General features: G+C 43.6%; 1 protein-coding gene and 1 pseudogene across 2 annotated transcripts in view; both read left to right on the top strand.

Annotated features, from left to right (window-relative positions):
* The window catches only part of ITPR2 (inositol 1,4,5-trisphosphate receptor type 2), a 536,947-nt gene that overhangs the window by 162,827 nt on the left and 356,811 nt on the right, over positions 1–17,309 (top strand). For both annotated transcript variants that reach the window (XM_051850872.2, XM_051850873.2), the window contains 3 exons: positions 5,213–5,354; positions 8,106–8,267; positions 16,691–16,863. In XM_051850872.2, the coding sequence (XP_051706832.1) occupies positions 5,213–5,354; positions 8,106–8,267; positions 16,691–16,863 (477 nt within the window). The remainder of the gene's footprint in view (positions 1–5,212; positions 5,355–8,105; positions 8,268–16,690; positions 16,864–17,309) is intronic.
* Positions 2,171–3,336, top strand: LOC100346709 (tubulin alpha-1B chain-like; annotated as a pseudogene).

Below are 17,309 nucleotides of genomic sequence, written 5' to 3'. Positions count from 1 at the left end.
GGTACACTTTATATGTGTTCCTTAAATAAGCTTGTGTAGGGTACTTCAGAAGCCCATGGAAGCGGCTCACATTGTGGCTCAGTGGGATAAGCCACCACCTGTGGTGATGTCACCATTCCATGTCAATGAGCCGGTTCAAGTCCCGGCTGCCCCACTTCTGATCCAGCTCCCCGCGAATGAGCCTGGGATGTCAGAAGAAGATGGCACAAGTAGTAGGCCCCTGGATAGAGGTCTTAGATCCTGACTTTGGCCCAAACCAGCCAGGGCCTTTTTGGGAGTGAATCAATGGATAGAAGACCTCTGTTTCCCTCTTGGTTACTCTGCCTTTTATGTAACTAAATAAATAAATTTATTTTTAAAAACGGCACATGGAAAATTAAGTTGAAAGAGAAGTTAATTGTGGTACAAACATTCCTTTGAAATCCACATGTAGCTTTTCCATAACGCACATTTTCCATGGTACTTTTTGATGATCCCCTTGTATGCATGGTTTTCAAAATTGTTTTACACCAAAATAAACTGATCTAATATTTCTATTTTCCACACATTTTTTTGAAGTACACTCCTATTATTTTTGGTTTTAGACATCGTAAGATTTGTTTCTGAGGATACAGAGGGACAGAAGTTGCACCTTGCTTCCCCAGACCACTATCAATGAAGAAAACCCTCAGAGATGCCCGACCAATCGGAATAGCTCTTGCTCAGCTTCCTCTCGGTTCTTGCCTCTGTCTTACCCGTGGCAAACCTGCAGCCCTACACAACTACGGTGTGAGAGTGAATGGACTTCAGGGGCTGAAATAGCGGCCCCACTTTCTGGCCTGCAGATAACGACATAGCAGAGCCAGATCGTGACAAGAAGTGGGTTCCGATGTGCAGGCGGCAGTTTTTATTTGCCAGCGTTTTATCCGTTAACGCCTCTTGATGAGTCCCTGTCTTTGGTTCTGTCATGGTCACACGTGCACAGAATGTCCTCGGCCTCACCCAGCACACCCCCCTCGCTAAGCGTTTAGGGAGTCGGGAGAGGAGGACAAGCACAGGGTCCGAGTGGGTGCTGCAGCATCGCGGCTCTTGCCCTGGGCATTCCTCCTACTCCCGGAAGGAGTCTCTGCTCTCAGCATCAGTCTGAGGGAGGAGGTGGACCGGGACTGACCCAGGAGTGCGTTTCCATGCCCCCTGCCTTTTTCCCCACTGTTTGCCAGTGCAAAACATCATTGTAAAGAGAAGGCCTTGCCTGGGAAATAAGATGTTAAATCACTGATCTTAATTTAGTCATTTCAGCAAAACCACCTCCCATCAGAAGTCATTCAAAGCTGCTGGTCAGGACAACTGAGCTTATTGGCATAGTTGAGTGCGTTTATATTATTTTCTCAATTCTAGAATTCAGTATCAAATCCTGTCTAAAAAATCACTGACAACTATGACTTTTTCCCCCTATGGAGAATAAAGCTGTTATTAGATGCTCTTTTTCGTTTGAAACCAGAAAGAATGGTACGAGGTCATAGGGAGAGCTTAGAGTATTGCAGTCTGTCTCTAAAGGCTGGTGTCTAAATCCTCCCTCTTGCTCCTGTTGCTCCTCCTTTACTTGTCCCAGAAGTGCACTCAAAGAGGCACCTCTGTGATCCTCAATTTTAGATGTTTTTCAGTGGAGTTTGCTGCTCTTATTCTGTAGCTGCACCAACAAAACATAGTGTAGTGGAGCAAGTAGTGGGCAGGAAGGGGAGGATGGTGGAGAGGTGTCAGCTGCCCTTCAGAGCTGGAGCAAGAGATACACGCAATAGTTAGCCGGAATCCATGCCCCGTGTTGTACCTCTGGGGCTACACAAGAGGCGGGGGATGGGGAGCTTCCTCTGCAGCATCGCTGGAGTTCAGGATTATTATCAGTGTATGCCTCACCCTGGGCCCTGCAGCCCTCCTTCATGGACAGTGTTTGTGACCAGAAAACTACTCATGGATTCCTACATTGTTTGCATTAAAATATACTCGTCTTTTAATTTCATTACTTGTGAACTCTTTTTTTTTTTTTTAAAAAGATTTATTTATTTATTTGAAAGAGTTACACAGAGAGGAGAGGCAGAGAGAGAGAGAGAGAGGTCTTCCATCCGATGGTTCACTCCCCAATTGGCCGCAACGGCCAGAGCTGCGCCGATCTGAAGCCAGGAGCCAAGAGCTTCCTTCGGGTTTCCCACGCGGGTGCAGGGGCCCAAGGACTTGGGCCATCTTGTACTGCTTTCCCAGGCTGTAGCAGAGAGCGGGATTGGAAGTGGAGCAGCCACACAGCTTTGGTGGGGGAACTGGTTCTGGGTTCACCTCCCTGCTGATGGAACGCCTCTCTGTTGATTATGGCAAGAAGTCCAAGCTGGAGTTCTCCATCTACCCAGCCCCCCAGGTTTCCACAGCTGTGGTGGAGCCCTACAACTTCATCCTCACCACCCACATCACCCTGGAGCACTCTGATTGTGCCTTCATGGTAGACAACGAAGCCATCTATGACATCTGTCATAGAAACCTCCATATCGAGTGCACCACCTACACTAACCTGAACCGCCTTATTAGCCAGATCGTGTCCTCCATCACGGCTTCCCTGCGGCTTGTTGGAGCCCTGAATGTTGATCTGACAGAATTCCAGACCAACCTGGTGCCCTACCCCCGCATCCACTTCCCTCTGGCTACATACGCCCCCGTCTTCTCTGCTGAGAAAGCCTACCATGAACAGCTTTCTGTAGCAGAGATCACCAATGCCTGCTTTGAGCCGGCCAACCAGATGGTGAAATGTGACCCTCGCCACGGTAAATACATGGCTTGCTGCCTGCTGTACCGTGGCCACATGGTTCCCAAAGATGTCAATGCTGCCATTGCTACCATCAAGACCAAGTGCAGCATCCAGCCTATGGACGGGTGCCCTACTGGCTTCAAGGTTGGCATTAGCTACCAGCCTCCCACAGTGGTGCCTGGTGGAGACCTGGCCAAGGTGCAGTGAGCTGTGTGCATGCTGAGCAACACCACAGCCATTGCTGAGGCCTGGGCTCACCTGGACCACAAGTTTACCTGATGTATGCCAAGCGTGCCTTTGTTCACTGGTACGTGGGGGAGGGCGTGGAGAAGCTCGTGAGGACATGGCTGCCCTGGAGAAGGATTACGAGGAGGTTGGTGTGGATTGTGTTGAAGGTGAGGGTGAGGAGGAAGGAGAGGAATACTGATTTTCCATTCCTTTGAGCCCTGCAGCATGTCACACTCAGTGAACTTCAGCTTCAACAGTAGCTGACAGCCATTAGACTTTCCCAGCTACATTGTCTTCATTCAACTGTGAAGCGCCCGTATGGGATGCCGGTGCTTCAGGCCAGGGCGTTAACTCACTGTGCCACAGCGCCAGCCCCAGTGAACTCTTAAAATATTTATTTATTTAATGTATTTGAGAGGGGAGAGACAGAATCTGCTGGTTCACTCCCCACATGTCTGCTGGGATCTGGGAACTGGAACCTGGCAACTCAGCCGGGTCTCCCTCGTGGGCTGCAGGAGCTCAGTCACTTGAGCCATCACCTGCTGCCTCCTGGAGCGCACAGTAGCAGGAAGCAGGAGCTGCGAATCAAACCCCTGTGCTCCCGCAGGACACAGATGCTGCAGCGGCTCGGCTCCAGGAAGTTTATGGAGCGCCCTGGCAGACCGGAAGTTCCTATGTGTCTCCCTCCTGTAGGGGAAAGCCCCTCCTGCATATGTCAGTTACGCGCTGCAGGCACCCTCTGGTCTTGCTCCTGTCAGTGTCTGCAACCACAGATTTTAAAGTGTGTTGTTACTTGCCATCATGTGTGTTTATGTATATTTGTGTAAATTATGGACACCTCCTTTTACTGAGAAACTTTGTTGACAAAAATTGTTTTTCTATGATTGATTGTACTTCTTGATATTTTTGCCTCTTTCTCTGCTTGCCTTTATTTCTTGCCCCTGACTTGTTCCCTCTGGGATAACTTTTCTCCGTACAGAAACTCATTCTTTAGTCAGTTTGGTGAGGGTCTGTTTGTCATAATCTGTTGAATTTCCGCATTGATGAAAATGTTTTTATCTTACTCTACTCTAAAGAGATGCTTTTTGTATGCAGTGTTAGATCTACACTTATTTTCCTTCAGCATTTTAAAGGTGTAATTTAATTATTTTCTGACAGCTCGTTATTTTTAAGAAGCCTTCTGTACAGATTTGTTACTTTTTATTGGTAACTTTACTTTCTGATAATTTTGTACATTTTTTCCCCTTGATGTTGATGTTCTAAACTTTAATTGTCAAGTATTTGTGAGGCGGTCTTGTTTTTCGTATTTCCCACTTGACAGTTAAGGTGTATTTAATGTGAATACTTATATCTTCTTTCAGTCTTGGAAATGTTTCAGGGTTTTGCCTTCAAATATTACTTCTTTATGTTTTTCCTCTTTTTCTCTGTTGGAATTCCTGTTAGATGTATATGGCATCCTAATTGACCCTCTTATCTGTTCTCTCTCTCTCTCTCTCTCTCTCTAAGATTTATTTATTTGAGATGTCGAGTTACAGAGAGAGAGAGAAAGGGAGAGACTGAGACAAAGGTGTTTGATGTGCTGGTTCAATCCCTAAAAGGCTGCAATGGCCAGAGTTGGGCTGACCTGGAGCCAGGAGCCATGAACCAGGTGGTGGCTTTACCCACTATGCCACAATGTTGGCCCTAGTTAACCCTTTCATGGTAGTTTAGAGCATTGGATTGCTTGCTCTGTCTGTATTCACAGGTCCTTTAAGTTTTCTCTGTTTTATACGTTGAGTAAATTGAAATGTGGTAGAGATTAGGATATGTAGTTTGAGTTAATGGCAAAAAAAAAAAAAAATTGATGTTAGGAATTTAGAAGTAGGAGTGATCTCCCTTAAGCAAAAATTCCCTGGTGCACTGGTGAGTGGCAGAAAAGTTTCTGATGGCGATGTCCTACCCACTCATTGGTTGTCAGGGCTTGTGCAACTCTTTCCGAACAGTCCTGCAGATAGTTGATCAGACCTGGAGAGGGAGTTGGAGGAACTGGAGAAGGAATATTCTTTGTAAAGGTTTAGATGAACAGCAACTGCTTTCAATATTATCTTTTATTGATTAGAGAATTTCGATTATTAGATCCTTTGTTTTCAAATGTTTTGGCTCTTAGATGAATTTAAAAAAATTTCCAAAATTAAGCCCACCATAGGGTAAAATTTCCTTTTCATTTTATGATAGGTTTGTCACCAAATTATTGGAAGACCTCATCTTCTTTGTTGCTGACGTGCCTAATAATGGACAAGAAGTTCTGGACGTGGTTATCACGAAGCCAAACCGAGAACGTCAGAAACTAATGAGGGAACAGAACATACTGGCACAGGTGAATTTTTTCATGTCCTCAACCTGCCCATTTTTGTTTTCTGGATATGAGATGAGGAGAGACCTGTACTAGTGGTCTGTTGCCCAGACGCTCAGATGACTTCAAAGCCTAGTGGCTGACAGGAGGACACACTTCCTGGCTCACAGTTTCTGTGGGCTAGGCATCCATGTGTGGCTTCCTGCTCAGGAGCTTCCACTAGCTTGCGAGGTGTTGGCTGGGGCTACAGCCACCTCAGGGCTCAGCTGGGAGATGATCCACCTCCCAGCTTGCTCATACGGAGCGCTCACAGAGTTGGCTCAAGGCAAGGCAGCTTCATCTCTTCAGAAGTGAGGGAGCCAAGAAAGAGCGAGAAAGGGCACCTAGATGGAAGCCACGGTCTTTTTTATAACCTACTCTTAGAAGTCACATCCTGTATGTTTTATTAGAATCAAGTTAATAAACTCAGCCTACAGTCAAGGAGAGTGGATATTCTAGGTTGTGAATACCAGCAGGCAGGTACCATTGCAGGGAATCTTAGGAAGTAGTCTACCAGAGGCCTCTAATAAAAAAAAAAATATCCTGCGTGGCCAGACGATATCCAGAAAATGTGCTGGAAACATTTCTAAATAAATTTCCAGACAAGCTTGGAGAGGGTCATCTCCATTGCTTCCTGCATTTTTCCTCTCTGGGAAAGTAGGGCAGTCTGTTCACTAGCTTATAAGTGTGCTGTACAGTGTTCTGGTTTTTTCCCTGAAAGCCTAGAACTGCTCTTATACAGTGTCTTCCTGAAATTGTTCATACCATGCCAGTAAATTGATTTGTTGCCTAATAACATGCATATGTCGTCATGCCTAACTTTGTGTGTCCTTTATATTCTGTTACTTGCTATTTAAATAATGAACTTTTGCATCAATTATGGACTCAAGATACTATTTAAAGCATAAAAGTAATGTTGATAAAGATACAGAGTGAATATATTGTTCATTAATAACTGTTACCAATTGTTTGAAAACATAGACCAATGTTTTTTAAAGTAAAGGTTGGAAATTTCATGGAACAAAGTCTTTTCTGACGTTATCACCTCTTTGATATAAAACACTTGATTTCAAGGCTTTTAGGGACTTGAGTGATAGATTTATTAATGTTATTGTAGCAAACATGTTGAATCATTTATTTCAATGTTATAAATACAGATTTCAAGGTCTAGCAAACACAGAATTATTGAAGAAACTTTAATTATATCACATTTCTTTTTTTTTTTTTTTTTTAGATTTTTATTTATTTATTTGTGAGGTGAGTTACAGACAGAGAGAGGGAGAGACAGAGGGAAAGGTCTTCCATCTGCTGGTTCACTCCCCAAATGGCTGCAATGGCCAGAGCTGGCCTGATCTGAAGCCAGGAGCCAGGAGCTTCATGTAGGTCTCCTACGTGGGTTCAGGGGTCCAAGTACTCGGGCCATCTTCCACTGCTTTCCCAGGCCGTATCAGAGAGCTAGATCAGAAGAGGAACAACCAGGACTAGAACCGGCACCCCAGTGGGATGCTGACACCACAGGCAGAGGCTCAGCCCACGATGCCATGGCACTGCCCCAATCGGTGTAACATTTCATGAACTCAGAAGGATCGTTGCTCTCCAGGGGGCTTTCTGGTATCAGTGCTCGTGCCCTTAGCGTGGTTTGTTTCCTGGACTATTTACTCAGCCTCCCAGCTCATCTCCAGGCAACCCTCACGTCTGCAGTCTTTTTGCCATAAAGCGTTAGAGTCCTCAGTGCTTTTTAAACACCTCCTGACCACTGTGTTGTAACAGTCTGGCTCAGTGGATACCACCAGCTTCCCATGTGGTTCCTCATTTGTTAGATGTGACTGCTAATACATTCATTGATTTGGCCAAGGTAGCATCTTTATGTAGCAAGAACAATCAATAAATTCTTTCATAAAGAGATTTATAAACAAGATTTAAGAGCAGTTTTCTGATGTAAGTTTCAGATGAAAAGTAGATATTTTCTTTCTGTGATTTTGATTTTGGAAATCAAAAAGTAAATTTATTATAAAAGTAATAGAAGAAACTATAAAACATGAGGAAATTAAAACTGTGTTTTAATTCATCTCAGTGCATTCATGTAACCTGGTATAATTGAACATCTCTGGCCAGCGTTGCAGCTCACTAGGCTAATCTTCCGCCTGCAGAGCTGGTACCCCGGGTTCTAGTCCCGGTTGGGGTGCCGGATTCTATCCTTGTTGCTGCTCTTCCAGTCCAGCTCTGTGCTGTGGCCCGGGAAGGCAGTGGAGGATGGCCCAAGTGCTTGGGCCCTGCACCCGCATGGGAGACCAGGAGAAGCACCTGGCTCCTGGCTTCAGATTGGTGCAGCACTGGCCGTAGCGGCCATTTGGGGGGTGAACCAACGGAAGGAAGACCTTTCTCTCTCTCTCTTTCTCTGTCTCTCTCTCTCACTGTCTAACTCTGCCTGTCAAAAAAAAAAAAAATTGAACATCTCTTTTATTTCTCATCTCAATATGATGTTATATCTAATCAAGATGAATCAGTTCTTTTAAATTATGTGTTTCTCATTCAGTTTAAGGAGCCCTTCAGGAGGTTTTCCCGTTCTCTGATACATTGGTCCTGTAGCCTAACTCCTTTCCCCCTTTACATGAATTCGACTCAAATCTTACAGAAGTTATTGAGTCAGTTTTCCTATCAGCAAAAAATTAAAATAGATTACTAAAACCTACACATTCATTCATCAGAACAGGTGATTCTTTATATTCTTGATAGGTATTTGGAATCCTTAAAGCACCCTTTAAGGAGAAAGCGGGAGAAGGCTCGATGCTGAGACTGGAAGATCTAGGGGACCAAAGATACGCCCCCTACAAGTACATGCTGCGGCTGTGCTACCGCGTCCTCCGGCACTCCCAGCAGGACTACCGGAAAAATCAGGTCAGAGCATGGCCCCCTTCCCAACTCTGTTGCACATCTCAAGTCTGGGCATTACCGTTCTAAAGCAGAGAATGTAGGAATGAGAAATTTCTCTTTGAAATGAAATGTCTTATGTTGACAGCACACACCAATGATCTGTGAGTATTTTGGAGCTGTGTTGTGTATTTATTCTTCCACATACAATTAGAACCTCTTGGGGAGGATGTCTTCGAGTTCTATACACATGGCATTAGCTCCTGCCCCTGCAGGTCAGGATGCACCCTGGACCTATTATGTAGAGAGTAATGAAGCATTTCTTGGCTTCCCATTTGCTTGGGATTTGCAAGCAACAGCATCGCTGTGTATGGGCCCAAGAGTTTCTTGTGCAGTGGAAAATATATAACATGTGCATGTGAAATGTTGGGGGTGGCAAAGAGGGGGCCACTAGAGAAAAGATAGCAATGTGGGAATTCATGATCGGGAGAGCTCTGTTGCTGGCTGGGGAACCCAGGACAGGTGCTTGGAAATGGAAGAGTTGATGACTTTGAGCATCGATTTTACAAACTCTATAGGAGAGCCCTAAGGAGGGAGAATGGTGGGTACTAGGAGGAGCACTGTGATGCCAAGTTGTATACAGCACTGGAGGACAGGGAGCCCACATGGGTCTGGGAGTATAGTTAAAAGTTGCCAATTCCAAGGGAAGTTTCTGTCTAGTCTCCTTTTTATCTTAAAGATACACAATATTTTGTATGTGCTTTAGAATGTGAATATTTAAGATTGAATTGCTTAAAATGAGTCGGCTTTTGCTAGCTTGGTTCCCATGTGGCTCTGGAGAAGTTGGAGGTAAGAGCACTTAATCAGGAAGTTTTGCTGAGAGGTGAGGCCCTGAGAAAGGGGGGCACGTGGCCACGGCCGTGTATATCTGTGAGGTCAGGACAAGAAGGCAGTAGCCATTTGGGAATGGCTAGAGATGATTGTTGAGTGCTGACTTTGTACCCTGCTGACTTTTAAGCACTTTTCATGGATTAAACTCACTCTAGTTGGCACTCAGTTAAGGTGATGTACTGAGAGGTCAGAAATTTGCTCAGAGGTAAGTTGTGCAGACTCCTAATTATTACATGGTTGCCCCTTGGTAGTTTGGAGATGCTTTGGCAAGAAAAAAAAAGATTACCTTCAGGAAGACTGTGTTAAAGAATGTTGGGTTGCTGGGTTTGAAATTTTGCTTAAAAATTAAGAAAGGTCTAAGAGTAATTTGTAAAACAGATTGGCACATAAGTAATTCGCCAAGGAACAGGAGCAAGGGGACAATAGAAAGCCATCCTTAAATATTTTCTAATCTAATCCTGGTTGTAAACACCTGTCTTTCCAATGGAACATGCTGTCATCAGAATTGCATTTCCTAACTTCATTGCAGTCCTTTAAGGTGGTAAGGTACAGTAGACTTGTTCATACTTCACTGGAAGAGCTTTTGAGTTCAGAACATTAAATGACAGACCTCAGGAATCCAGACACTCTCCTGATGTGAATTTCTAGATTGTTCTGTGGAGGTTTGGAGTAGGGATGGAGTGAGAGACTGCTTTTTATCCACAGTTTTGCATTCTGTGGTTTCAGTTATCCACAGTCAGCCTTGGTCTGAAAACATTAAATGGCAAATTCCAGAAAGAAATGACTCATAAGCTTTAAATAATGTTTATTATATCATTACAACCATTTTATTTTATGATGATTTATGGTTATTGACCTTATACTATGTCTGGTTTGTAAATTAAACTTTATTTCAGTGTGTGCATGGGGGAAAACATAGTAGCTGCGGGATTCAGTACTACCGGCTGTCCACACATAAGCTGAGGCTGTTGCTGCACTAGAATCCCTTGAGGATAAGGGGGGACCTTGCTTTGCTTGAAATGTCACCAGTCTTTGTATGCAGGCAGTGGTGTCTGATGGGATTGAGCCTAACAGAATGAATCAGCAGATTGCAGGGTTAGACAGTACCTCAGTCCCTTAAGGTACTACAGCTTGCGCCAGCCTCGATGGTGGCAGTGTTTGGAAGGGTGAGCAGCACCTATCCCTCCTTTCTATGGCTGTGCCCTGGGCTCTGGTTTTCTCGTAGGTTCCTAGGCAGCCAGTCTTAACTAGTGTCTTCCTAGTTTCTGAAGCTCTGGCACATATTCTTTCCCTGTTCCTGCTCAGTCTTAGCTGGGGACTCAAGCCTGGAGTTCTTAGGCGCTTGCAGTTGCTGCTCTGAAAGTGCCCATCCCCATAGCAAGTAAACTCACGTTCCAGCACACACGACATAGCCATGCCCAGCAACACCGCTCCTCCCAGCTAAATGGGACACGCTGGCGACTTGCTTTCTGGATTTCTGTGGAGTGTGGTTGGTCCTCTGCATCTGTGGGGTTCTGCACCTGCAGTTCTACCAGCTGCATTGAAAATATTTGAAAAAATAATTGTTTTAAAGGCATATTTTACTTATTTAAAGAAAGAGTGATAAATGCTCTCTCACACAGCCACATACACACACACACACACACACACCGTGGGGTGGAGGAAGATCTTCTGTCTACTGGTTCACTCCTCACATGGCTGCATGAGCCGGTGGCTGTATCAGAGTGAAGCCTGGAGCAAGAAACTCCATCTTGGCCTCTCACATGGGTAGCAAGGCCTCCAGAACTTGGGCCATTTTTTGATGCTTCCTAGGCATATTGGCAGAGAGCTGGATCAGATGTAGAGTGGTTGAGACTCAACCAGTACTCCGTTACAGGATGCAGGTGTTGCAAGTGGCAGCTTAAACCACTGCATCACAGTGCTGGCACCTTGGAAAAACGGTTGTGTCTGTTCTGAACCTGTTTATTTTTTCCCATTTATTCCCCAAGTAAATAGTATTTACATGGCATTTACATTATGTTAGGTGTTATATGTCATCTAGAGGTGATTTAAAGTATCTGGGGGCTGGCGCTGCGGCTCAATAGGCTAATCCTCCGCCTGCGGCGCTGGCACCCCGGGTTCTAGTCCTGGTTGGGGTGCCGGATTCTGTCCCGGTTGTCCCTTTTCCAGCCCAGCTCTCTGCTGTGGGCCAGGAGTGCAGTGGAGGATGGCCCAAGTGCTTGGGCCCTGCACCCGCATGGGAGACCAGGAGAAGCACCTGGCTCCTGGCTTCGGATCAGCGCGGTGCGCCGGCTGCAGCAGCCATTGGAGGGTGAACCAATGGTAAAGGAAGACCTTTCTCTCTGTCTCTCTCTGTCCACTTTGCCTGTCAATAAATAAATAAATAAATAAAGTATCTGAGAAGATGTGCGTAGGTTTTATGTAAATTCCATGCAGTTTTGTATAAAGAAGTTGAACATCCTTGGATTTTTTTTTAAGTTATTTTCTTTTCTTTATTTTTTATTTTTTCCTTTTTATTTATTTATTTATTTAGTAAATATAAATTTCCAACGTACAGTTTATGGATTACAGTGGCTTCCGCCCCCCCATAATTTCCCTCCCAATTGTACCCCTCCCATCTCCCGCACCCTCTCCCATTCCATTCACATCAAGATTCATTTTCAGTTATCTTTATATACAGAAGATTGATTTAGTATATACTAAGAAAAGATTTCATCAGTTTGCACCCACACAGAAACACAAAGTGTAAAATACTGTTTCAGTACTAGTTATAGCATTACTTCACATTGGACAACACATTAAGGACAGATCCCACATGAGAAGTAAGTACACAGCGACTCCTGTTGTTGACTTAACAATTTGACACTCTTGTTTATGGAGTCAGTAATCTCCCTAGGCTCTAGTCATGAGTTGCCAAGGCTATGGAAGCCTTTCGAGTTCGCCGACTTCGATCTTATTCTGACAGGGTCATAGTCAAAGTGGAAGTTCTCTCCTCCCTTCAGAGAAAGGTACCTCCTTCTTTGATGGCCCCGTTCTTTCCACTGGGATCTCACTTGTGGAGATCTTTCATTTAGGTCTTCTTCTTTTTTTTTTTTTCCCAGAGTGACTTGGCTTTCCATGCCTAAAATACTCTCATTGGCTCTTCAGCCATATCCGAATGCCTTAAGGGCTGATTCTGAGGCCAGAGTACTATTTAGGACATCTGCCATTCTATGAGTCTGCTGTGTATCCCGCTTCCCATGATGGATCGTTCTCTTCCTTTTTGATTCTATCAGTCAGTATTAGCAGACACTAGTCTTGTTTGTGTGATCCCTTTGACTCTTAGACCTATCATTATGATCAATTGTGAACAGAAATTGATCACTTGGACTAGTGAGATGGCATTGGTACATGCCACCTTGATGGGATTGTATTGGAATCTCCTGGCCCGATTCTAACTCCACCATTTGGGGCAAGTCTGATTGAACATGTCCCAAATTGTACATCTCCTCTCTCTCTTATTTCCACTCTTTTATTTAACAGGGATAACTTTTCAGTTAAAATTTAAACACTTAAGAATAATTGTGTGTTAATTATAGAGTTCAACCAATAGTACTAGAACAAAACAAAGAAAAAATACTAAAATGAATAAAGTATTACATTGTACATCAACAGTCAGGACAAGAGCTGATCAAGTCACTGTTTCTTATAGTGTCCATTTCACTTCAACAGGTTTGCCCTTTGATGCTCAGTTAGTTGTCGCTGATCAGGGAGAACATGTGATATTTGCCCCTTTGGGACTGGCTTAATTCACTCAGCATAATGTTTTCCAGATTCCTCCATCTTGTTGCAAATGACTGGATTTCGTTGTTTTTGACTGCTGTATAGTATTCTATAGAGTACATGTCCCATAATTTCTTTATCCAGTCTACTGTTGATGGGCATTTGGGTTGGTTCCAGGTCTTAGCTATTGTGAATTGAGCTGCAATAAACATTAAGGTGCAGACCTCTTTTTTGTTTGCCAATTTAATTTCCTTTGGGTAAATTCCAAGGAGTGATATGGCTGGGTTGAATGGTAGGGTTATATTCAGGTTTCTGAGGAATCTCCAAACTGACTTCCACAGTGGCTTAACCAGTTTGCATTCCCACCAACAGTGGGTTAGTGTCCCTTTTTCACCACATCCTCTCCAGCATCTGTTGTTGGTAGATTTCTGTATGTGAGCCATTCTAACCGGGGTGAGGTAAAACCTCATTGTGGTTTTGATTTGCATTTCCCTGATGGCTAGTGATCCTGAACATTTTTTCATGTGCCTGTTGGCCATTTGGATTTCCTCTTTTGAAAAATGTCTATTGAGGTCCTTGGCCCATCTCTTAAGTGGGTTGTTTGTTTTGATGTTGTGGAGTTTCTTGATTTCTTTGTAGATTCTGGTTATCAACCCTTCATCTGTTGCCTAGTTTGCAAATATTTTTTCCCATTCTGTTGGTTGTCTCTTCACTCTCCTGTTTCTTTTACAGTACAGAAACTTCTCAATTTGATGCAATCCCAATAGTTAATTTTTGCTTTGACTGCCTGCGCCTCCAGGGTCTTTTCTGGGAAGTCTTTGCCGGTACCTATATCTTGCAGGGTTTCTCCAGTGCTCTCTAATAATTTGATGTTGTCAGGTGGATTTTGTTATCTGTGTTGGATCCTGGACTCAATCCCCTGTGGACACAGGAGATGGCCGTTGTGTGGCTCAGGGTGAGCCACGCCTTTCTGCTCTTTCCCCAAGAGGTAGACCACTTAGCTGACCAGGGAATGAAGACTCAGCATGTGCTGGGAGTTAGATTCTCTTGCCCTCCCTGTCTCCTTATCCTGCAACTGAATCTCAGTGATAACTGAAAAATCATACTCAGTTCTGTTGAATTAAGAATGCTTCGGTATGAAGCATGAAACACCCTTCTGATATTCTTAGACCATAATTTTTAATTTAGGCAAAAAGACTTTTTACTTTTTTGCATAATTATCTTGTTTTACTCTCTTCTCACCTATGGTTTATAGTCCTGATGGTGATTTGTGATTTAGGACCAACCCAAGTCTTTATTATTGAGTCTCTGTTTATTATTATTTATAGAATTTGGTTATACCTCTAATTTCACTTGGTTATTTATCAACACCTTGGATGTTTGCCTTATACTGCAATGTGACTGCAAAGGTCCTAAAAGTGTGTAAATCAATACATATCTTTAAAATTATATGCTAACAAAGGCATTTACTTTACTTAACTGGCCACACAATGCATAAAACTATCATTTTGAAAGGCCACAAAAATGCTGCCTGCAGTATAATTAGATTTGTGCAGCCAATATCATTTTAAGGAATAGATACGTTCCAGTAAATTTTACCTAAGGCAAAGCCACTTTCTAATCAATACATTCTCCCATCACAGAAAGATAATAATTTCCAGGGAGAATCTCCAAGAAATCAAAGGGCAAGCTTTTGGCTGTGGGTGGAGTTGAGTTGCCAGTCTCTGGCTGTGTGCAATGTGGTGCCTGTGCACAGAGTGTGGGGCCTGAACACTAGTGGTCTGGAGTGTAGAACGAAGGGCGGAGCAAGGAGCACGTGCGATGCTGCAGGATGGGCGCTCCCCAGTGGCTTTCTCGCACTGTGAGCAATGAGGTGCTGTGACCTGCCTCTGGGCATCCGCTCCTGTTTTCTCCTCACTGTGTATGCTGCGGCTCTCATGACCACCCTTTGTGGACAGAGCACCGCACGTAGCCTGCGTATTGGCCGTTCCCACTGTCACGGCTGCTCTTCAGGCTCCCTGCCTGACTCCTTGTCATTCTGTGCCGGCTCAAGCTTCACTTCTCTTGCATCTGCTCTGTCTAGAGCTGCCACTTTTCTCCGTTCTTCTCTGGCTTCATTTCACTTATCAACATATAAGCTGGTGGTTTGTTTGCTCATTTACTGCCTTTTATCTCAGTGGGATGGAAACTCCTTGAGAGCTGGTTTACCTTGTTGATAGCCATATACCTACTCCCAGATGGTGCTGGGAAAGTTGAGGCCTTCAAGAAATATTTATTGGGTGAATGGATCTGATCAGTAAAGTGATTAATTATAAATTTTTAAAGATCTATTTATTTATTTGAGTAGCAGAGTTGCAGACAAAGAGAGGGAGAGACAGAGATCTTCCATCTACTGGCTCAGTCCCCAGATGACTGCAGTGGCCTGAGCTGAATGGATCCGAAGCCAGGTGCCAGGAGCTTCTTTCTGGTTTCACGTGTGGGTGCAGGGGCCCAAGCACTTGAGCCATTTTCTGCTGCTTTCCCAGGCCATAGAAGAGAACTGGATTGAAAGAGGAGCAGCCAGGACTTGAACTGGTGCCCATATTAGATCCTGGAGCTGCAGATGGTGGCTTTACCCTACCTGTTATGCCACAGTGCAGGCCCCTAATTATATTTTCTTGTTTGATATATTTAAAATTATTTTGAGGGAGAGTGAGAGGGAGGGGAAAAGGAAGAGCGAGGAGAGAGCGAGAAAGAGAGAGAGAGTGAGTTTCTATTTGGTGGTTCTCTCCCTAAATGCCTGCAATGTCTGGAGCTACACTGAGGCTGACCCTGGGAGCTGGGCACTTATTTCAGGTCTGCCACATTGGGGGCAGGAACCCAATTACCTGAGCCATCACTGCTGCCTCCCAGGGTCTGTGTTAGCAGGAAGATGGACTCAGGAACCAGAGGTGGGTTTCAGATATGGGATATGGGTGTCTTAACTGCTGGGCCACATTAAAAGTGTATGAAATTTTATCATTACTTTTAAGAGAAGATATTATATAGTGCAAAGAAGAAGTCAACCTGTATCAACTGGAATCTTTATGTTACTGGCCTAGATCTTGTGCCTTATGCAGGAAATATCACAGTTATTTTCTTTTCAATGATTATGTGACATCTTTTGTGTGAGTTAAAAAAATGGGCTCTAGTAGGCTAGTGAAATCCCAAGTTATCATGACATAAAACTTGGTATTTTATGTTTGGACATTGGCATAATGGTCAAAATGCTGGTTAGGTTGCTGATTAAGACACCTGTGTCCCTTGTTAGAGTGCCTGGGTTTGATGTTTGACTCCAGCTGCCTGCTGTTTGGGGTGTTGGGAGGCAGCAGCGATGGCTCATGTAACCACATCCCTGCAACCATGTGGAAAACCTGGGTTGTGTTCCTGGCTCTGGCCTGGCCCAGTCCAGGCCGTCGAGGGATTTTGGAGAATAAACCCGCAGATGGTATATCTGTCTCTTTGCCTCTCAAAAAACAATCTTATTTTAATTAAAATTTTTTGTTTTTCTGTTTATGAGAGTTAAAGTGTTTCATACTAAAAGTTATTTCTAGACTTGATTTTTTTTGTTATAATTGGAATTATGTACTTGCTAGTATGTTTTCATTTCCTTCTTTGTGGAACTTATTGATTGAAAAATTATTAACTTGCTGTTTTTTTGACAAATTTTTCAGTGGGTTTTCTGTTATGAATAAATTAGTCAGTGTTGCTGACCCTACTGGAAGCTGTTATTTCTAAGCTGTGTGGCATCACATTCTGACAGCTTTTCTTCTTTGCAGGAATACATTGCTAAGAATTTCTGTGTCATGCAGTCCCAGATTGGCTATGATATTTTGGCAGAAGATACGATCACAGCTTTGTTGCACAACAACAGAAAACTTCTAGAGAAACATATCACAGCCAAAGAAATAGAAACATTTGTCAGCTTACTCAGGAGAAACCGAGAGCCAAGGTTTGAAGTAGTTCATGTAATCTTTGTGTCTAGTGGGACTGAGATTTTTGTCTTATTTTTAGAACTTTTAAAAGTTAGACTTCTTTGCTATCCCTAACTTTCAGGTCAAACTATGCTGGGCTTATTGCTGTAAGAATATAATAAAGAGTTCTTTTCTGATAAGAGATGAAAGCCCTGAATAGACTTGTATTTAGGTGCAATGGATCTGTACTCTGATAACTCACAGGTTTTATAATACTTTATGGGTTGTTTTGGAAATTTATTCACATATTTTGTCTCATTTAAACCTCTACACGTTGTCATGAAGTTCCACTGGTTGTATATTATTACCTATGTTTTAGAGAAGAGAAGATAGACGGCGACAGATCTGCTTACCCAAGAACTACCCATAGTTAGGATAAAACATGTGGCAAATCTTTTTCCACATCCAGTGTTTCTTCTGTGAG

The sequence above is a fragment of the Oryctolagus cuniculus genome, chromosome 9 (genome assembly GCF_964237555.1).
Source record: "Oryctolagus cuniculus chromosome 9, mOryCun1.1, whole genome shotgun sequence".
Taxonomy (NCBI): domain Eukaryota; kingdom Metazoa; phylum Chordata; class Mammalia; order Lagomorpha; family Leporidae; genus Oryctolagus; species Oryctolagus cuniculus.
The sequence above is the reverse complement of the archived record's forward strand: the minus strand, read 5'-3'. Positions and strand labels throughout refer to the sequence as shown.